The following is a 22512-nucleotide window of genomic DNA, read 5'->3' on the forward strand; positions in this document are numbered from 1 at the left end:
GAATTGCTGGATAATGACTTAATCTCGTGTTTACCTGCGTGTGGACAGCTACATGTACATGTACCTTGAGGCCAGCATGTCTTGTAGTGTTGGCAGTGTTATTGTAGCGTATGATTTCTAAGGGATAGGTGCATGGTCATTGAGGAAGAAACATATAAAGGTATGCTAGCACGAAGGCAGTGGTAACATATTGTGATGAGATGGCCGTATTTAAAAGTACTCTAAATCTCCAACCTTTTCAACCACTAAAGCACTTTTTTCAGTTGGAGTTATGCAAAAAATTTGTTTTAAAATGACTAAAAAGGATCTGTTTGAGCCATTAAACATGCAAGCTTCATACATCTGCGTAAATTATTTCTCTACACCCCATAATTCTCTTCAGAATATTGGTTGGAGATGTGGTTGAAAAGGTTGAACTAGTATACTCTATACATACTCTCCAGCATTACTAATTCACAAAATCAGGGTTTCAATGAAATTAAGCTTTTCCCCTTGTCAGGTTACATGTTCCTTCACTGTGGTGTTATAAAAATATAAATTACATGTAGCTTTGATAGCTGTCTTCCTATGTACATAATATATACAGGTATATGTAAAATATGTCATGATTTACAACTTTTGCTATAAACATGCACAAGTGACAGTGGATTTTCACTCATTTGTAACGAAACTGATTTATTAGGGTGTATTACATTTGTCAGATTAATTACTTACTTACTGGTTTTGTTAGATGTACACCTGAATTTCAGTTTTTGGATGTGATATTGCTTAGAGTAAACCATAATGTGTGTCGTCGCAAAATTTGGATTTAACATTTGCTTCATGAACAGGTTGATTACAGAATTGGGTAAGTTTGATATTGGTACATAAAGCTGTTATTCTCAATTGAAAAAAAAAAGTTTCATGTAATTAACTAATTCAAGACGTTGTTGAAATATAAATGCTTGCCTTGAATATTTGAAGAAAAGTGTTTCCACAGGTAAAACTAAAATCCAGAGGTAAGTGTTTTCTACTTATTTAGCCTGCGCTTGCCCTAACCACTTTGGTGTTGTTGTAGTTGTCACTTTGGTATACTCTTTCATCCGTAACAGTTCAAACTCACGTCCCTATACTCACAGACACAGTATGTCTGGTGTGTCCATGGACTACCGACCCTCGCGCAAGCCCTCCTACCCTAAGGACTCAAGTGTGGCAACTCCAGAAGAATTTGTGAAACGTTTTGGTGGCAACAGAGTCATCAGAAAGGTAAATAACCTAGGTATATGCCATTGGAATATGGGCCACTGTAGTGTGTGTCATCACATTTTGCGTAGACACTCACTTATGATGTTAGATGACAGAGGCCAATGACTTATATGTTTCTTTTTTCAATGTGTTTCAAAAAAGATATTGGTCAGACAATTGTTTGATTGATGAAATGTGTTGTGAACAGGTCAGAACTACTTTAATCAGCGTGAAGTGCATATACCTGAAGAAATGTCCAGTAGGCCTATGGATCTACATGTCAATATACATCAGTCAGAATGTTCAATGTTACTTCTAAAATGTTACCTGTAGTTTTGACTGAACAATTAAAATATATTGGAAATTATTTTGTATAAGATTGTAATATAATAACATTTTAATTACATTTCAGATGCTTTGGATGTTTGCAACTAATGAGATACATTTACTGACTTCTGCAGGTTTTGATAGCTAACAATGGAATCGCCGCTGTCAAGTGTATGCGCTCCATCAGACGGTGGTCTTACGAAATGTTCCGAAATGACAAGGCCATCAAGTTTGTTGTCATGGTTACGCCAGAGGACCTCAAAGCGAACGCTGGTAATTAATTATTGCCGTTATTCACAAGTACACTTTTATAGTAGGCCTCTGCTTTATTTGCCATGGGGAAAATGCCATAGGTAGATTTCCTGGAATTCCTGGGCTACCAATACTAATTTAGCATTTATGTGAATAGGGGCGCCAGCTTTTATAGGATCTGGCATGGTTTTCCCCAAACTCATGGAACCACATTCATAAAAGAAAGCTTTGTTCTCAAAAATGGGAAAGCTAATGTAATAAATGCAATACCTGTATCTTGTCTGAAAATAAAATAATATAGAGGACACTGCAGTTTTAATATCTTCATGCCCTCTTCAATGAAGTTATTATGTCCCCTCTGTGAAGTTGGGGGTTGAGGACATGGAGTGGTATACTGGAATCAGAAAAATTTACAAACATATTTACTGTCTGCAAGACATCAGAATTTAATAGTATGGTTCGAATTGAAAGGAAGTAACTGTTTAGCAACTGTTTTGTCCTGTGATTTCAGAGTACATTAGAATGGCTGACCACTGCACCTCTGTAACAGGAGGCGCCAACAACAACAACTATGCCAATGTGGAGTTGATTCTTGATATCGCCAAAAGAGAACAAGTACAGGTAATTCCTCATTTAGGAAAGTACTATGCTTTCTCTGTCTTAAATGATAGTCTCTAACAAAAAGAGAACAAGTACAGGTAATTCCTCTTTTAGGAAAGTACTATGCTTTCTCTGTCTTAAATGATAGTCTCTAACAAAAAGAGAACAAGTACAGGTAATTCCTCTTTTAGGAAAGCACTATGCTTTCTCTGTCTTAAACGATAGTCTCTAACAAAAAGAGAACGAGTACAGGTAATTCCTCTTTTAGGAAAGCACTATGCTTTCTCTGTCTTAAATGATAGTCTCTAACAAAAAGAGAACAAGTACAGGTAATTCCTCTTTTAGGAAAGTACTATGCTTTCTCTGTCTTAAATGATAGTCTCTAACAAAAAGAGAACGAGTACAGGTAATTCCTCTTTTAGGAAAGTACTATGCTTTCTCTGTCTTAAATGATAGTCTCTAACAATATTCATGTACCTGAGTTACTTTCTACACTGCTCAAATGATAGGTGGAGTAAACAATTGACACAAATTGTCCTATTTTATGTAGTGAATTTGGACTAAATATATCTAGGCTGAAAACTTAATAAATGTCCTTAATGCAACACCTTCATGAATTTATAACTGGTTGTTTTACATATGCTGGCCCAGTTAAATTGTCTGATATCTGCGTGCAAGTTCCTTGGATCTTTGAACACATGCTAAATGAACAGGCATAACGGTAGAACATGGGAAAAGTACTGATTTGCACTGGTGTCTTGTGCAAGGTCGGGCTGGCACAGTGAAAACATCTTTATATAGATCAGTGCCACACAACACTGTGCAGTGTTTCACCATGGATTCCGACGTGGACCAGATATTCCTCACACAGCAACGCTGATTTTGGTTTCTCTGTACACCAAGTTCTCCGTCTCACTGTACTTATCAGACTAAAAATGTACATTATCTGTAGTTTCCATAAAAAAAACTACAGTTTGACAATAGGGTGATGTCACAACTGTTGTTTTGTGATAAGTGGCAAATAGGCTGGTTACAAACCATATCCTTGGTTTAATTTGCAGGCTGTGTGGGCAGGCTGGGGCCATGCATCAGAAAACCCCAAACTTCCAGAACTGCTTCATAAAAATGGGATAACATTTATAGGTGAGTATTGAAATGTGTAAGGCCAATCGAGATTGGGCGTACTGTAACTCTTCAACCTATTCGCATGTTTGCAAGGTACTTACTCAGACATATTTGGAAGGCATTATTCTGTGTAGACTGATAAAGTTGTACTTTTTGTGAAGCCCTGAAATTAGCCAGTCCAACCAATGTAGTTTTGTCTCCCAAAACTATAAATGTACAGAAATTGTACTTAAAGTGAAATGTGAAAAGTTTGAGGAATTAAGGTAGTACATCTGTTCTGTCTGTAAAGTAAAACCTATGCATACAGACAGCTGAGTACCCTGGAAAACTGAACATTAGGGGGTTACATATCCAAGCATATTTGGCTTGGCTTCTTTCCGATCAACCCATTTGGCTTGGCTTTATTTCGGACCACCCACTTTCCTCTGCCATAGACCTGACCACTGTCACTTCAAGTGAAAACCTTCATGAGTATGACATTAGTACACACGTACAGTGTTCAAACCAAACAGGGGATGGGAAAGGCTGCATCTCCCACTCACTTGGTTTGTTTCTCTGTACAAGTGTGGGGGATTCCAGCCAGCAGGAGGTCTAGGGAGGAGTCAGTAATGGGCCATCTCCCACTACCTTACTTCTCTTGCTGATTGGGACAGTTGCGGGGACAGCACTATTGGTTGTGTAGTTGCTTTTTGTATGTATGAATGTATATAGCTTTTCTTTTCAAACTACATGGTGCTTTATCATTTTATATATATATATATATATGTATATATATTGATGTATTTTTTGATTTGACTAAGTTCCTATATATTTGTTTTCTCTGTGAAAGCAGTACATGGTTGTGTTTTATTTGTCATCAGGACCCCCGGAAGATGCTATGTGGGCGTTAGGAGACAAGATCGCCTCATCTGTCGTGGCTCAGAGTGCTGGAGTACCCACCTTGCCCTGGAGTGGGTCAGGTGTGTAAACTTCGAAATCTTTGTCCGACATATCCCTTAAACTTCTTGGAAATGAACTGTAAACTGATTCTCTAAAGTCTGTTTTTCTTTTTACATTGAGTTCAGAGAATTAAAGATTTGATGTGCAAATTTAGGACTGTCCTCATAAACCGTTTATTTTTTTTTTTTTCTCAGAAAAACTGAACTCAATCTACACCCTATGTTTGCCCACTTGGTTTAAGCGATTTAATTGAATCAAGTGAATCCCCATGTCGGTCAGCCACTGCATAGTGATGCATGTAAACGTTGTGTAAACCAGCGATCGGTAAAGAGGCTTTCAATGCAAGTATACACAAGAAACAAATCCACAGAAACAGAACGACAGTAGTGGTTCCACTTGTTAACCTTTCCAAAAAAAAGCTCAAGTTTAGCACTTACATATTTTCACGATATTCCTGAGTCTACCAATACTCAATATATAGCTCTAAATATGTTGTCGGACATATGAGCCAGAAGCTCATACAGACCTAGGCTACACAGTACTAGTACAAGTGTGCTAGGACATACCAGGCCTTGCAGGTTTCGTACCAGCCGATGTGGAGTGCTGACAACTATATTGTGCGATAGGTGTTTGTCCAAATCTGTGCTTGAGATCTGCTGAAGAATATTTAAATCATTTAATGTGAACTGTACGTTCTATCCAGCCTCGGGACTCGGGGTTTTATCGTGCGGCTGTCATACAGGTGTTGAGGATCCCTGCTGATCAATCCCTGCTTTCCATTGATTAAATGTTTTAATTGTCATATATAGCCAGGTGTCAGCATCTACTCACACTGAGTCTTGGTGAAACAAAATGTGCATATTTCTTTATTTCACGAAAGGTAAACTTTCATTAACAAACATAAGTGATTACAAAACGCTGCTTAAAAATCTCCGCAGGATACATACAAGCTGTCAAAGTCAGCTTTTGTCTGAATTCTCAGATAATATTTTATTCAAGCGTTTCTTTTGTGTTTGTTATCTGCTAACAATTTCTAAAGTAAGTACCTGTACCAGTTGTCGTTCAGTCTGATGTAATCCACATATACATTGTAAGGTTTGTGTGGCTATCGTTCAGCTGAAAAGTGTGTAAAGAGGATAGTTCAATTCAATCCAGTTTAATTCAGTCTGAGTTGAGGCTTCCAAGGGATGAGAGATGAGGTAATGTATTTACTGGAAATGAACATTACTCCACGTCATACTGCATCATTCATATCTTCGAGCATATCTTTAGTATAATCGGTGTATATGTGAATACGCATATGGATTATGCAATTCCTTGCAATTCTAAATTCACTGCAGACATTATTAGGACAGGCAGTCAAGTTGTCTCGGAAATTGAGGGATACCTTCCAGAACCTCGCACGTAACAGGGATGCAGGTGCCACATGAAATGATTTGTGTGTTATGGATGACATGTATGCTCACATTTTTCCTCTACAGATTTCAAGCGAGTTCTGGTAGGGAATGTGGGAATCAGGAAATGAGACCTTTAATCTTTTAGGTTAGGTCGAGCTTTGTTGTCAACTGAGCAAAGATTGTTTATACTTTCTATCACACTGCTTATAGCCTTTCCCAGCATAAGATACCCATCCGCCACCATACCCAGTGACTGATAAATTCTTCCAACATAGTGTGATAACTGTGGGCTTTATGTCAAAAGTGTACACTGTACATGAATACAAATACCCCTGCAACTAAATTAGAAACTATCTTTCTTGACTTCTGTTTGTCTTGTAAAGCAGTTTGTAAAGTTAAATAATATCTGGCGAATTGATGCCCTCTGGAGTCTTCTCATTCTTCCCATTCGTGAGGATGAGCTGACGGATTGATGTCATTCTCAAGGTAGACATTGGCCAGTAAAGAGTGTTTATCAGAAGCTTTATTTACGTGAAAGGCAGCATTATGATTTGATGAAACGGCAATTCTCAGAGTTCCAATGACATGTAGACCCATACATGTAGAGGTTATGGATATAAACGCGCTTAGCGGTCAGTAAATTTGAGACATGCCTGGTGCAGAGTTCCCTGTAAATCATGCTACATAACAATCAACTCGTTGGGTACATAACATTTTGTTCAACCCAAGTAAAAGACAAATGAATTTGATGCCCATGGTGTGAGTGTTCATTCGTTTCATTTGTTTAAACTAAACCCAAAGCAGACGATTTATTGAAACGCTCCTTTACCATATTTAGCTGAATGAGAACATATGGCCAGATTTTGAAAAAAATCAAAACTTCTTCCATCATTTTTTGAGTCCCTTTACCACAGAAGATGTCTTTGAAATGGCTCGCAGACTGCTGGGGATGAGAAAATGGCAGTGTGGGCCTGTATGAGAGATCTGTCAATTCCAACCATGTATTTACATGCCCTGTTTATGGGCTGTATAGGTCTGACCCTAAAGTGGACAGAGAATGACCGGGATGGGAACCGGCCACTGACCGTTCCTCAGGATGTGTACCGTAAAGGCTGTGTGCTGAACGCTGACCAGGGTCTTGCTGCCGCTAAGAAGATCGGCTTCCCCGTCATGGTGAAGGCATCAGAGGGAGGTGGAGGGAAGGGCATCAGGAAGGTGGACTGTGAGGGGGACTTCAACAGCCTCTTCAGACAGGTATGCTCTTCTGTATAGGTACTGAAATACTGAAAAAAAGAAAACAATGTTATGTGCGATTATAAGACAGATTTTAAGGTGAAAAACGTTTACTTTGAAAGAAAAGAAGGTTTATCAGTGGACAAAACACAGAAGGATATTGTCTGACCAGAATACGTCTTGTGTTTGTCAGCATTTTAATTGCCTGGATTGTGGAAACAGTTCCCCAACTTCCATGTTTTGAGTTAACAGTGTGTGTCAGTTTATATATTGTTCAGAATTTTCAACTTGGTTTTAATAATTTGTGATTAATGTTGATGTGAAATATCTTTGTGTGTTAAGGGGGGGAAAGCTTCACTAATACTTTTAATCATAATGTATGACAAATCCTGTTAGCTGAGGAGTAAATCAGAAGCTTCTCCATGTTTGAAAGGAAAACTAATAATTGTACAGTAATAATAATAATTATTCACATTTCCTACGAGACCTGTTATCTGAGAAGCATGAAATAATCACGTTCTGCCTGTGTTGAAAGGAAAGCAATAGTAATAACAATAATTTATTACCTCTGAGGTGAACTGTTAACTGATGGGTAAATAATAGCTTTGATATTCGTTTGAAAGGAAAACATCCATAATTGTTCAGTCAAAATAATAATTCATTACTTTTTGGTGACTTGTTTTAATAGCCAGTAATTACTCATCAGGTGACCTGTAATCTGATGAGTAAATGGCAGCTTTTCTTTATGGTTGATTTTATGCTGGAAAGTAAAAGGGAAGAGTTTGAAAGACATTAACAGTGCTTCAGGGAAACATTGGATCATATCAGTTGTACATACTGTCGATACAGGTGCAGGCTGAAGTGCCAGGCTCTCCAATATTTGTGATGCAACTGGCAACACATGCACGGCATCTAGAAGTGCAGCTGTTAGCAGACACTTACGGGAATGCCATTTCTGTGTTTGGGCGTGACTGCTCCATACAGAGACGACATCAGAAAATCATTGAGGAGGCACCGGCCTCCATAGCTGAACCAATTGTTCTTGAAAAAATGGAAAAGGTGAGATCTTGAACAGTGAAGTTAATGTCCAACAATGTTGGTGTAATAACTAATAATTTCTTTTAGTTTACCTTATGTAATTTCTTATATTATGGGACTTCTGGCAGTAGCTTAATGATTGAATGATAAGGGATCATTTCTTCATAATTTTTTTCAGTCATTTTGTAATATCAGACAAAAAACCTGATGTTCGTCTGCATGTGTATTTGTACCTCGAGCTAAAACTTTAGGGTATTTACATATTTAGCTGGCACCAGTCCGTATGTCTTATAGTGTCTGCAGCTTGTGGTGTGAAATTACAAAGTAGTAACGTTGGTCTGATTAGACGTGTGTAACACTGTTTGTGCGTTGTATTATACAGGCAGCTGTAAAACTTGCCAAGATGGTGGGCTATGTGAGTGCAGGGACCGTGGAATACCTGTACAACACTGACGATGAAACATTCCACTTCCTGGAGCTGAACCCCCGTCTACAGGTGGAACACCCTTGTACAGAGATGGTGGCTGATGTCAACCTTCCTGCTGCTCAGCTGCAGGTAAACATCAACTTTAAGATTTTGTCTTGTTAAAAGTATTTTAAAGAGCTAGATCAACAATAATCCAGTATGAACTTCTTTCAAGAAGTGCACATTGCAGTGTGTACACAATGGCTCTCATAGCAGGCAAGTTACACTTTGTGAAATCTACCCAAGTATTTGAATGTATGTAATGTGATCTGGGAACTTGATGATTAAGAGCTGCTCAGAGGTCAGGTAGAGCGAGTTATATGCAAAGCAGTCTCTACTTACATCTAAACTCCAGTCAGTAAATACAAGTCGCTGTTACCAAATTGGGAGTGGCTGTTCAAATGTTAATCAAAAGTTAGTCAGTCTTAAATTACTTTCAGTTTACTTTAAAAAAAAAAATGCCGACCAACCAGCCAGAGTTCTAAAAATAGGGTTTGTTACCCGCAACAAACAACTTTTTAGTGATGGCCTGGGATAGCTATGATACAATGTGATGATCAGATGCACATGTCACCTGGGATGGCAGAGTTCTTCACATATCAGTAAATACAAGCCATTTTTAGACTGAATTTTCGGGCTAGGTACGTGTTGTGGTGTGCACGTGGGGTGGAGGTCAACTATAGGAACCGAGGCCCTTAAAAATGTACAAAAATCAAAATATTCAACAATAAGGTACCCTTCACTGGTGGTTCCACCCCTTACTCTTCTGAGGCCAGATTAGGCCCTGGTATAATACATTGTTATTCAGGACCTGGTTGTTCAAATGTGTATTAGCATTTAAGCCTGGTATTAATGTAGTCTGGACTAAAGTTCCATTAGTTTTCCATTAGGCCTAGACTGGTATTAAGATTCAAGTGTTAACTTTCAGTACACTTCAGTGACAGTTTTGATTGACAGTTACAACCATAACTGACAGGAAAATGAAGGCGGGGTAAACATTCCAGGATTCTCCTCTTTCAGATTGCTATGGGTTTGCCATTGTACAGAATCAAAGATATTAGGTTATTGTATGGTGAAGAGCCATTTGGCGAATCGCCAATAGACTTCGAGAAAACCACCTTCAAACCACAACCAAAAGGTCATGTGATCGCTGCAAGAATTACAAGTGAAAACCCAGATGAGGTATGTACGGCTTTTGTACCAACATTTTTCTCATTGTCTTTGTTGTCTGCTGTGAGTGTGTCAAAAAAACACTCTCTGGAATAGAAACTTTGGCGATGATCATTTTGTTCTGGCATAAATAATATAGGTTTTCGGAAGTAAAGGAATTTCACTGTTCATTTATTTTATTTTTTGATGTTTGCTACAGTCATCCCTAATAGCTTTTTGTACAAACATTTCAGGGCTTGTAGCTACCAAAATTTAAGTAACTGGTTGCTTAAAACAGGTGCTAAAGTAAAATTATGTTATGTATACCAGACACTTTATAATAAGTGATGGTTACATGTGCCTTCAGCACCATCAAAAATGAATTTGCTTTCTGTTTTAGGGTTTTAAGCCAAGCTCTGGGACAGTACAGGAGCTGAATTTCCGCAGCAACCGTAACGTGTGGGGTTACTTCAGTGTGACAGCCTCAGGAGGGTTACACGAGTATGCCGACTCTCAGTTTGGCCATTGTTTCTCCTGGGGAGAGGATCGCGAGGAAGCCAGGGAGTGAGTTATAACCTTCCAGGATAATTCAACAATTTAAAAGATATACGAAAATGCAGGATGGAACCATTACTTATTCTGTTAAAAGTTGGTAGTGTAATTCTTCTAGTTTTTAGGACAGATAGTGGTACTGAATGGTAAAGCTTTATCTCCCAGCTTTCTGGAAAAGTCAAGATCTGTGTGTGTTTTTTATAGGATGATCTAACAAGATGAGAAAAGAAAAATTGTGTTCCTGGCACAATTATAAGTGTATTGGCATTTTGTTCAGGGATAAGAAAGGTTGTTAAACAATAAATAAATTATTAAATGTAAACTTTCTTTGGTGAAATCATGTTGTGTATTTGAAAAAAAAAAACAGATGAAAGTTTAAGTGTGCTTCAGTACATATATGAGCTGAAGAGGTGATACATCGATTAAGTACGTTACATTACAGCTGAAAATGGCCCAATATTTTTGTCTGTCAGGAACATGGTAGTAGCCCTGAAGGAGCTGTCAATCCGAGGTGACTTCAGGACAACAGATGAGTACCTCATCAAACTGTTAGAGACAGAGAAATTCCAGATGAACCACATAGACACTGGGTGGCTGGACAAACTCATTGCTGAGAAGGTTCAGGTAAGTTGTCTAGATAGCTACAGAGAAATTCCGGCTGAACCACATTAGGTAGTTACAGAGAAGTTCCAGCTAAACCACATTGACACAGGCTGGCTGGACAAACTCATTGTTGAGAAGGTTCAGGTAAGTTGTCTAGGTAGTTACAGGGAAATTCCAGCTGAACCACATCGACACAGGCTGGCTGGACAAACTCATTACTGAGAAGGTTCAGGTAAGTTGTCTAGATAGCTACAGAGAAATTCCGGCTGAACCACATTAGGTAGTTACAGAGAAGTTCCAGCTAAACCACATTGACACAGGCTGGCTGGACAAACTCATTGTTGAGAAGGTTCAGGTAAGTTGTCTAGGTAGTTACAGGGAAATTCCAGCTGAACCACATTAGGTAGTTACAGTGAAATTCCAGAAATTCCAGCTGAACCACATTGACACAGGTCTTCGTAGTCACAGAGAAATTCCAGCTAAACCACATTGACACAGGCTGGCTGGACAAACTCATTGCTGAGAAGGTTCAGGTAAGCTGTCTTCATAGTCACATAGAAGATCCAGCTGAACCACATCGACACAGGCTGGCTGGACAAACTCATTACTGAGAAGGTTCAGGTAAGTTGTCTAGATAGCTACAGAGAAATTCCGGCTGAACCACATTAGGTAGTTACAGTGAAATTTCAGAAATTCCAGCTGAACCACATTGACACAGGCTGGCTAGATAAACTCATTGCTGAGAGGGTTCAGGTAAGCTGTCTTCATAGTCACAGAGAAGTTCCAGCTGAACCACATTGACACAGGCTGGCTGGACAAACTCATTGCTGAGAAGGTTCAGGTAAGCTGTCTTCGTAGTCACAGAGAAGTTCCAGCTGAACCACATGGACACAGGCTGGCTGGAAGATTGAGATAATCAGTCAGGTACTTAGAGAAATTCCAACCGATACATTTTGCTACCTGGATGTAGTTGTATGTAACATTGTCTTTATGCAAGGAAACCACGGTAATGTGCAATTACGGTGACAAATCAACTCAGAATTTGTCCTGGTTATTCATTATATTCATTGTTCTTGGCTACTCCAGAAAACTGAACCAGTGTTGTGTATTCCAGATATCATATCATTTCCTTATTTCTTCAACATTGATTTTGTAGTAAGCTTAACCATTGGCTCTGCTCAAGAAGAATTATGAGAGATGAAAAATGTAACTGATGTGTTAAAAATTTTGCATATATTTGAGAACTGTTGTAAATTGTACAGAGCCTTTCGAAATAAAATTGTACAAATTGTTGACAAGCAGTGAATATATTTTTAAATATGCTAATTGTCATTGCCATATTTTGACAGGCCGAGAAGCCAGACACAATGTTAGCTGTGGTATGTGGGGCCCTACACGTAGCTGATCAGCATATACGAGAAAGCTTTCAGAATTTCCAAACATCTCTAGAAAGGTAACTTTAATTACAGTGATTAAAGACAATGTTTAACAATGTAATTTGAAGAGGAGATAAACACTTGTTTGAGAAGCCTGTTCTGAAAGCAAAGCTGAATTGATTAGGTGTGTGAGTTATTTGCCCTCTTCTCAAACTATGAATACATGGTGAAAATTTCTGGATTGCCAATGTGCCAAAGGGGAATAAATGAGTGATTAGGGTTTTAACACCACATTGTCAGTATTTCAGCCATATTGTGGCGACCATGAAATTGAGAAGAAAAAAAGATTTTCTGTGATCTATGACTTTTATTTCCACAGGGGCCAAATACTACCTTTGAACTCACTGAAGAATATAATAGATGTGGGTTTGATCTATGAAGGCTTCAAATACATTATCAAGGTGAGTGACGGCATAACATCAGTCCAATAAATAATGATTAATATATGGGATACCCGATTAATGTGAGTTTACATGGTCAAGTTATAGGCCCCGTCAGCGTGGCCAGCGTTCTAACACAGTGCAATGACCCAGGATCCCCTCACCGATGAGGACGCTTTGAGTTCAACTTCAGCTCATGCTGGCTTCCTCTCTGGTTGTATGTGGAAAGGTCTGTCCGCAACCTGCGGATTGTGGTGGGTTTCTCCTGGTCTCTGCCCGGTTTCCTGCTACTGTAATGCAAGAAAGTAAAATATTCTTGAGCACTGTGTAAAACAGCTATCAGAAAAAATAAATCAAATACATGATAGAGGTAAGAAATTACCTGATCAAGGCCAGTGACTACATGATCAGGGTGAAAGGTTACCTGATCAAGGTCACCGATTATACGTTAAAGGTGAAAGGTTATCTCATCTAGGTCAGCGGTTGCATGATCAACGTGAGAGGTTACCTGATCAAGATCAGCAATTGATTACATGATCAACGTGAAAAGCTACCTGATCCAGGTCAGGGCTTATATGATCAAGGTGAGAGGCTACCTGATCAAAGTCAGTGATTACCTAATCAGAGTGAAGAGTTACCTGATCGAGGTCAGCGCTTGCATGATCAAGACCTAAAGGCAAACAAGCAGACATTTTTGCGTATGTTTAGCAAATGCTTTATAAATTTCAAAATTTGCAGAACTAATTTATATGATTTTCCTTTGTAGGTTGTGAAAACTGGTCCAAACAGTTACTTTCTCTTAATGAATGATTCTTCCATTGATGTTGAGGGCCATAGGTAAGCAATATTGCCTAAACGTATGCACATGTATAGTAGAAATTGACCTAGAAAAAAGCTGTACTTTCTCCTTTTTATATATATATTTTTTTAATTTCAGTTTATTTTCAAGTAAGGACTGATGTGAAATTAACTTTTATTGATATTGCTAGCAAAATCACATGTACTTGTTGTCATGTTTGCCATTGGTACATGTGTATACCTGACATACTTCTCATCTAGATTGAGCGATGGAGGCCTGCTGCTGTCAATAGATGGTAACAGTCACACAACATACATGAAAGACCAGATCGGCAGCTACCGAGTAACCATTGGCAACCAGACATGTGTCTTCCAGAAGGAGAATGATCCCACCCTTCTTAGGTTGGTAACAAAATTTTATGCCGCCTTCCAAATGCAAATAAGGTCATGTTGACTTCCATCTTTCTTAGGGGATTTGTGTGTCTATGGATGGTATAATGTTGTAAGCAGTAACATCTCAAAAACTAATTACATAGAAGTCCATGCAAATGTGGTACATATTTTTTACCGTTTTTTTTCATGATGAAATGAATTTATGGAGAATATTGTGTTAATTTTTTATTTTTTTTTTATTTTTACCACATTTTTCGAATTTTGGACTTTTTTTTCTGTGCGAGTGTTACACTATGAGCAAGTCTGGATCACTCATACGTGTGTTTCTCAAACTTTCCAATCACCACAAAAAAGCGGGGGCGGGGGGGCCTTACGAGTTTTCTGTACACCTAATGCAGCATCTAGTTCTCCAAGCTATATTTGTGAGCCCATGTTGACCCCATTGTAAGTATTGTAAGAATGGTTTCAGGTCACCGTCTGCAGGAAAGCTGATTAATTACACATTGGAGGACGGAGCCCATGTGTATTCTGGAGAGGTGTACGCTGAGATTGAGGTCATGAAAATGGTCATGGAGCTGCGGGTCTCGGAAAGTGGTTGGTGAGTGGCAGGGACTTTTGAGATGATTCATTTATTTACTTGATTGTGCTTTGTGGTGTACTCAAGAATATTTCAATTATACAACAGCAGCCAGCATTATGAAAGGAAACACATCTGAAATGAATCTTGTTATCTTTTGAAAACAGTCGCTGATCAAACCGGGATAATATTTCCTAAGATTGATGATTAGCTGTTATGCATGTCTTAATACAAAATGGTCATAAGTGCTTTGTTGGGCCTCCGTGGCTCAGTCGGTTAGCGCGCTAGCGCAGCGTAATGACCCAGGAGCCTCTCACCAATGTGGTCGCTGTGAGTTCAAGTCCAGCTTATGCTGGCTTCCTCTCTGGCCTTAAGTGGGAAGGTCTGACAGCAACCTGCGGATGGTCGTGGGTTTCCCCCCAGGCTGTGCCCGGTTTCCACCCACCATAATGCTGGCCGCCGTCCTATAAGTGAAATATTCTTGAGAACGGCTTAAAACACCAATCAAATAAATAAATAAATAAGTGCTTTATTTATAAAACTACTTTGTGCTTCATTTATAAAACTAGTTTATAAAGGTTGAGGAAAAGTTTGTATAGGTTGAGGAAATAACATGGAATATTGTTCAAACAATCATTCAACAGTTGTACCTTGCAAAGCTATTTTGAATGAATGAATGAATGAATGAATGATTATGGCTTAATAGCACTTTCATTGTGGCAACAACATATTTAAACCCAAGGCTGACTTTGATCAAGTCTACAGTGTGAATCAAAAGATTATTGATTTTACTGTTATTTATTACAACAAATCACCCATACTTCATATGCGGAAAGGAAAATCTTGACTTTTACGTAAAAAGTCTGTGACATATCTGGTGATGTAAAGAAAAGTTTCTCTTTTACTCCCTGATAGTATCCACTATGTTAAACGACCAGGGGCGGTGTTAGACCCAGGAAGTCTTGTCTCTCACTTACAGCTGGATGACCCCACCCGAGTACAACAGGTAAGAATCACCAGCTGATTTCATAAACATAGCTCTGATAAATAAATGTATTAAAATATGTCTTGTCTGCATGTGAGATCAGAATTTTCAGTTCTGTAGTACAATAGTCGAGAAAGCGTCTGCGTTTTAACATAGAATGCCAGCATCAGAGGTCTGGGGCCAATTCCACAAAGACATTTCTGACTTAAATCAAAATTTGAAATGTTACAATGTCTAGTGTTGAAATGAAGTTGAAATTTTGACGTAATTGTCTTAAAATAACATGTATGAGAAGGTTACAAATTTAATTTAAGTTCCCAAATCATACTTCAATTTTGATCCAAGACAATCCTAAGCTGTCTTAAACTTAAGTCAGGCTTATCTTGGGGCAGTATTCTCCAGCTTAGATTTGAACTAAAATGCCAGTTTTTAGCCTTGTCCTGAATGTCCTATATGTTCAAAAATAAAATTTTCTAAAGTATGGGTAAGTCACAGTTGAAAGCATTATACTGTTTGAAAGCTCAGACTAATTCAAACCAAGTCTTAATACAGCCTCATGACCCTGGGGCCTGAATTATCATTACTCATTTTATTGCCAGAAGAACCTGGTGCAAGTACATTTCGTTTACTCTTCTGTTCCATTTTCCTCCAGGCCAAACTATTCTCGGGACAGTTTCCCCAGACCCAGAAGCCTTCCAACCATGGAGATAAGCTTCACCAAGTGTTCCAGAGTGCGAAGACAGAACTAGACCATATCCTTGCAGGGTACGCCCTACCTGATCCATACGGACAGAAGTTTATGAATGAGACCGTGGAGAAGGTCATGAAATGTCTGCGAGATCCTTCCTTACCTCTGCTTGAGCTTCAGGTAGGTTACGAAGTGTATGAACAACTCTTCCTTACCTCTGCTTGAGTTACAGCTGGGTAATTATAAAGGGTATAAACAACTCTTCCTTACCTCTGCTTGAGTTACAGGTGGATAATTACAAAGGGTATAAACAACTCTTCCTTACCTCTGCTTGAGTTACAGCTGGGTAATTATAAAGGGTATAAACAACTCTTCCTTACCTCTGCTTGAGTTACAGGTGGGTAATTACAAAGGGTATAAACAACTCTTCCTTATATTTGCTCGAGCTTCAGATAGGTAACATAGTGCGTGTACAATCCTTCCTTACCTCTGCTCGAGATTCAGGTAGGTTACGAAGTGTATGAACAACTCTTCCTTACCTCTGCTCGAGCTTCAGATAGGTAACATAGTGCGTGCACAAACCTTCCTTACCTCTGCTCGAGCTTCAGATAAGTTATGAAGTGTGTGAACAGCTCATCCTTACATTTGCTCGAGCTTCAGGCAGGTAACATAGTGCATGCACAAACCTTCCTTACGTCTGCTCAGGCTTCAAGTAGGTAATGAAATGTCTGCTCATCCTGCCCTTATCTTTGCTCAACTTTAGCTGCCGAGAGGTTATGTTACACTGTACATGGTAGCTGGGTTGTTGTTTTTTTTTTGTTTTTTTTTTTAAAGCACTAAATGTTTTCAGTTGTATCAATCCCGGGCCAGGTCATATCAAGGACTTTAAAAATGGTACTTGTTGCTGCCTCACCTGGCACTCGGCACTGAGAGGTTAGACCAAGGAAACAAGACTGGTTGGCCCAGTTTCAGTATAATGGGATTGGGTGTCACATCTGGTGTCTCCGGCATGATACTTTAGTGGTAGCAGTACATCGGCGGCATGAACTTTACCTGTCACAAGAAGACAGAGTGTATGTACACACACCTAATCACTCCTCGTCTTCGTAGGACTGAAAAATTGTTGCGTAGGAGCATACATATGTATGTACGTACATACGTACATACATACATATGTACATACATACATACATAAGACATAATACATACATTTGTATACAGTGTACATTGTAAATGTGCATGTACAGAATATAAGGACTTGCTCATCCATTTATTCTATGGTTACTGTAACATTTTGAAAAGTACATGTTTCACTAATTATGCAAAATTTTCATGTTCATTTCAGGAGTTGATATCAATTATATCTGGGCGAATTCCTCCACCAGTGGAACGTGCTATCCGTAAACTTTTGGCCTCGTATTCCAGTAATATCACCTCTGTGCTGTGTCAGTTCCCAAGCCAACAGGTGAGAAATACTTTTCTATGTCCTCATATTAGAATAACAAAAAATAAAATAAAAGAAAATTAAATTATAAATTTCAGTACTAAATGAGGGCCCTTGCTGATGAAGTAATGACTGGAATCTCAGTCGAATTACTGGCTTTGAATGTTTAAATCAGGTTCCTGAATACATCCTAACATGTGATAGAGGGAAAAAAATCTTCCATATGGTATAAAACATGAAGAAATCAACAAACAGAATCTCAGTTACTGTATGTATGCCAGGAAAATACACATCCCTCTGTACCACCCCAGTGTGAGAACACCAATCTAATCATGAATGGATCCATTCATGGTTTGATTGAGTGGTAAGAGTTCACAGGTAATTCTTTAGTTGAGGCTAATTAAGATGGAAATAATACCAGTAATGATAATAATAATACATGTACCGCTATTGGAGTTGAATTATTTTTAATGCTGTAAGATAGTTTTGATGTTAACAGTGGTACCAGCAGTCAGAGGAGTGGCCATTAGGGGCAAAGGTTTGACAGCTGAGTTAATGCTTGCTTTCTGATAATGAAAGTTTGATTCATATTTTTTTGCTGATGTCATTCATTGGTTCAGTTTTTCTTCAAGGTTATTCTAATTGAAAAAGTGTAATTGTCAGTGAAAATCAAAAATGAGATGTTCTTTTAGAGAACTTTTACATAGGGCATATTGATAACTGTGTTTTTGGTTTAGAAGGATGCAGATTGAATTGTATTGAATTAAAACCTGTGTGTAAACAGGAATATCTAGTGGAAACTGTAAATTATGCAAAGAAATTGCTTTTCCTGTGCAATGTTGACTCACCCCAAGCCACATTGACTATAGTTCTCTTGAAATACAGAGGTATTGCGTTTACAGTTTGTCCATGAGTCTTCATCGCAAAAGGTAGAATGAGCGAAGGACTACACATCATAGGCCTGAATTACTTCAAGCAGGAAAATATTCCCTGTTGTGGTTATGAAAATGCATGTAGAAACTCCATCATACATCTTTAAAAATATTGAAGTCATATGTTACTTTTTAAATACTATTTTAAATATTGTGACCAAAAGGTATAGTGATGGTAATGTTTTGTGAAATCTGTAAGTTTCTATGGAAGTTTTGTTGTAAATAATGTAGCTAACTTAGAGATTCACATTGTTGAATCTACATACATAGATGAAAAACTTCTTAAAAATACTTCTTTGGAAGGAGATTATTTTTCTCAGTTTTTTTTTTTAAGTTTTTTAAAGTTGTATCTTTATTTTAAGATTATGTTATTGAAATTTGAAATGTTGCAGAAGTTCTGTTTAAAGTATCACCACCTCTTTCCACCTCCTTCATATACAGAAACACACTATAAATTACAAAAAGCAAAAACTACACTTAATTCGTTTTGTCAGTTCTTAAATAAAATTGTGTAAATATGTGAATACAAAAATAAGTAAAATGGTCTTCTTTAAATGTAGGTTTATGTGTTTATTGCCATTTAATGACATACCTGTAAGAAATCAGGATCTATTTTGTACACAGTTTAGTGTATAGATAATTACATGTACTGTATAATTCAGCTTCTTGGCTTTAGTGATAATTCCACATGACTGTCTTGACATCGTAGATATTTTACATATCTTTTATACTTTACCCCGTTGTCTAGATAGCCAATGTGATTGACGGACATGCGGCCACATTAAACAGAAGAGATGACCGAGATGTGTTCTTCTTGACCACACAGGGTATTGTCCAGTTAGTCCAAAGGCAAGTCACAGTTCATTGATATCAGAGAGGTTAAGATACTCGTGAACGACTTACGAGTGTTGTTATCGTTATCTGTGTATGTCTTCAAGTTCGGCAGATCTAGATCCCGCCCTCTTCTTGTTTTTTTTTTGTTTTTTTGCAAGCTGAATGATAGTTACGTGTAAAATACATTTCTGAGTCATTATTTGGGGGTTTTATCGGGTTGGGTGTGAAATAAAAGTGAAAACGACCTACCCTTAAGCTTTAGCCTATCATAAGAATCAAGTTGTAAAATGTAGAAGTTAAGCCGAGAAAATGTAATCTTTTAGCTGCATGTATTTTTATGCATATGATGCTGTGCGATAATGATCTAGCATGCGCAAGACAGCTTTCCAGCTCAGTCCATGCTGTAAACATGTAAACAATGTTCTGTTGTGCATCATTGTTAATATGTATCAACAGTGAATGGAAATCACGTCATTGGTCTCATTTATTTGGAGGACGCATCTCGTCTAATTTGAGTAGCTTAGCAGTTTTCCGTCGTCACGACATGAGTTCGCGTGGCTCAGGCTCACAAGTCGTACTTATATATCTTGTTGAAGAGTATCTTAACCGCTCTAGTCTTAGCTTATACCAATATACTTTTATCACAATGGCAATCTTTAGTGAGGTGTAAATTTTTAAGCCTTACAAATATGACACCTGGACCTGGAATTCTGATACACATTTCATGTAAGTATCATTGTGCCAGGTTGAGGGATGGAAGCATATCATACCCTTCAGTCTCAGCATCACACTGTCTACATCGCAAAGCTGGTTTGGAGCCCTGATTTTCAACCTTGAGACAGCAGTTATGTGAATCAGCGACTGTCTCGTTTCATGTTACCTAATAGGGTATTTTATGATTTCATGATGGAATTTTGAGAAGCATGACCATATATACATGTTTCTTCATATGCATATAAGCATTCCGTGAAATTGCAGGTAATTTACTGGATTAATAGGACCACCTTGATAGTTGTAGTGTCCACCTCATAGTGGGGAACCTGGGATCAAACCTGGGTTGTGTCATACCAAACCTGGGTTGGTCATACCTTTAAAAAATGGTACCTGTCGCTTGGTGCTTAGAACTGAGAGGTTAGAGCAAGGAAACAGGACTGATTGGCTTGGTGTCAGTATTATGTGACATGGTGTCAGTGTTATGTGACATGGTGTCAGTATAATGTGACTTGGTGAGGTGTCATGTCTGGTGTCTTCGTCATGATACCTCAGTAGGGGCAGCGCTTTGATGGCATGGACTCTCTCTGCCACAAGAACGCACAGCATATACACACATTCCGAGTGACTCGGCGTTGTCATATGACTGAAAAATTGTTATGTTTGACTTTAAACCCAAGCATACATACATGTACATATACATACCTACACACATACATAATGTACTAAGCTTGAATTTTATGTAGTTGAAGGTAAAAGGATTCAACTCCAAAAACAAACTACCTCAGTGTTTGACTATCTGTATATGTGTTTCAGGTATCGTAATGGCATCCGTGGTCACATGAAGAGTGTAGTACAGGAATTTCTGAGACAGTACTTGAGGGTGGAGACCCAGTTTCAAGATGGTGAGTTATCAATAACAAAAGCATTGCATTTTTTGCTCTTTCTTGTTGTTTCTAGCTAAAAGACAACAAATAGGGTAAATGACTTAAAGTTTCACAAATCAGTTACTTTCGCACTGGCTGAGTTGGCTGTAAGATGACATAAGAGGGTGATTTACCTATACCTATTTCATTACCCTGCTTTACAGCTCCGGCTGTGAATCTGCTTAACATGGTGTCATGTTAATATTTCCCAACCAGCCTTAACTTTATTTTTACCATTCAGTTAAGCTGCCGAAAATATCAGACAGCAATTGTTACAAGTGTGTAAATTCCATAACTGTCTCAAAGCATGGTCACCTCAAACAGGCAAACTGATGTCTGCCTCTCAGGTTGACTTTGTCAAAATTTACGGGGACCTCTGTGAATGATGGAGCTAGCATGCCAGTGTGGCGCAATGACCCAGGAACTACCAATGCGGTCGCTGTGAGGTCAAGTTGAGCTCATGCTGGCTTCCTCTCTGGAATTTACGGGCTGCTTGATTTAACTGGCAAGCGCTTAATTGTACAGGTTACAAGTCGCCCGCTTCCTCTCCGGCTGTATGTGGGAAGGTCTGCCAGCAACCTGTGGATGGTCATGGGTTTCTGCCGGGCTCTGCTGGCTTTCCACCCACCATAATGCTGGTCACCGTCGTATAAGTGAAATATTCTTGAGTACGGCGCAAAACACCAATCAAATAAATAAATAAATACAAGTCACTCAATCGTTACACTATCCAGGGAATGTTGGTGTCGGTTCAGCAGCCCCTCCCCCCAAAAATAAATAAATTTAATGTATCAGCATGCCAATGTAGTTCAGTGGTAAAGGTCAGATTGATAAGTATCTATCATTAGACTACCGCAGAATGTCAGTGAAGTTTTGACGTGTTTCCTTTGTGTTTATCAGGTCATTATGACAAGTGTGTGGCTGCTCTTAGAGAACGGAACAAAGATGATATGGCAGCAGTCACAGCCACCATCTTCTCTCATTCTGCAGTTCTCAAAAAGAATGCTCTGATCATCATGTTGATTGTGAGTTTTGTATTGTTATTTAATTGTCTGTGTAATTCATCATTTATGAGGGAAGATTTGTTCCTCACTAAAGATTAACTTAATCATGGTTTATTTTCAAAGAAATTATGACTTCAGTATTTGACTCATATTGATTGTACAGTTGTAAAGCTGACAAACAGAGATGATTTGGAATATAAAACAAGTTGTTATTACCAGTTGGATAACTTTCTCTCTGGCAGTAAATTTGTAACTCTATTCTGTGGCAGAAAATGAAGGAAATTCATTTTTGCCTGTGTGTTTGATTGTCTATTTACCAAGCTTTCATCTCTGTGCAATAAGTGCTCCAAACAGTGGGGGATTTTGATAAAGTATTGTATGCAGATTAAATTTGTTTCAGGATCAAGTTAAGTTAAAAAAAAAACAGTTTGCTTTATGCATAAATGTTGTATATCAAGCATGGGATATGAATTCTGTGAGTTTGCATGTCTGAGACTTG

The 22512-nt window shown here is 38.4% G+C and overlaps 1 protein-coding gene across 3 annotated transcripts in view; it reads left to right on the top strand.

Annotated features, from left to right (window-relative positions):
• Nucleotides 1–22512, top strand: part of LOC135482217 (acetyl-CoA carboxylase-like) — a 69119-nt gene that overhangs the window by 8212 nt on the left and 38395 nt on the right. The window contains exons 3-25 of one of the 3 annotated variants that reach the window (XM_064762086.1): nt 1092–1245; nt 1686–1824; nt 2315–2424; nt 3465–3546; nt 4389–4487; nt 6898–7118; nt 7947–8156; nt 8518–8691; nt 9622–9783; nt 10151–10314; nt 10776–10926; nt 12255–12358; nt 12661–12742; nt 13488–13558; nt 13781–13921; nt 14382–14510; nt 15405–15495; nt 16127–16342; nt 17508–17627; nt 18106–18144; nt 19287–19387; nt 20900–20988; nt 21910–22034. In XM_064762086.1, the coding sequence (XP_064618156.1) occupies nt 1092–1245; nt 1686–1824; nt 2315–2424; nt 3465–3546; nt 4389–4487; nt 6898–7118; nt 7947–8156; nt 8518–8691; nt 9622–9783; nt 10151–10314; nt 10776–10926; nt 12255–12358; nt 12661–12742; nt 13488–13558; nt 13781–13921; nt 14382–14510; nt 15405–15495; nt 16127–16342; nt 17508–17627; nt 18106–18144; nt 19287–19387; nt 20900–20988; nt 21910–22034 (2974 nt within the window). The remainder of the gene's footprint in view (nt 1–1091; nt 1246–1685; nt 1825–2314; nt 2425–3464; nt 3547–4388; nt 4488–6897; nt 7119–7946; nt 8157–8517; nt 8692–9621; nt 9784–10150; nt 10315–10775; nt 10927–12254; nt 12359–12660; nt 12743–13487; nt 13559–13780; nt 13922–14381; nt 14511–15404; nt 15496–16126; nt 16343–17507; nt 17628–18105; nt 18145–19286; nt 19388–20899; nt 20989–21909; nt 22035–22512) is intronic. The other 2 variants (XM_064762087.1, XM_064762089.1) reach the window with 2 other exon arrangements.

This window comes from Liolophura sinensis, chromosome 1 (genome assembly GCF_032854445.1).
Source record: "Liolophura sinensis isolate JHLJ2023 chromosome 1, CUHK_Ljap_v2, whole genome shotgun sequence".
Lineage (NCBI taxonomy): Eukaryota > Metazoa > Mollusca > Polyplacophora > Chitonida > Chitonidae > Liolophura > Liolophura sinensis.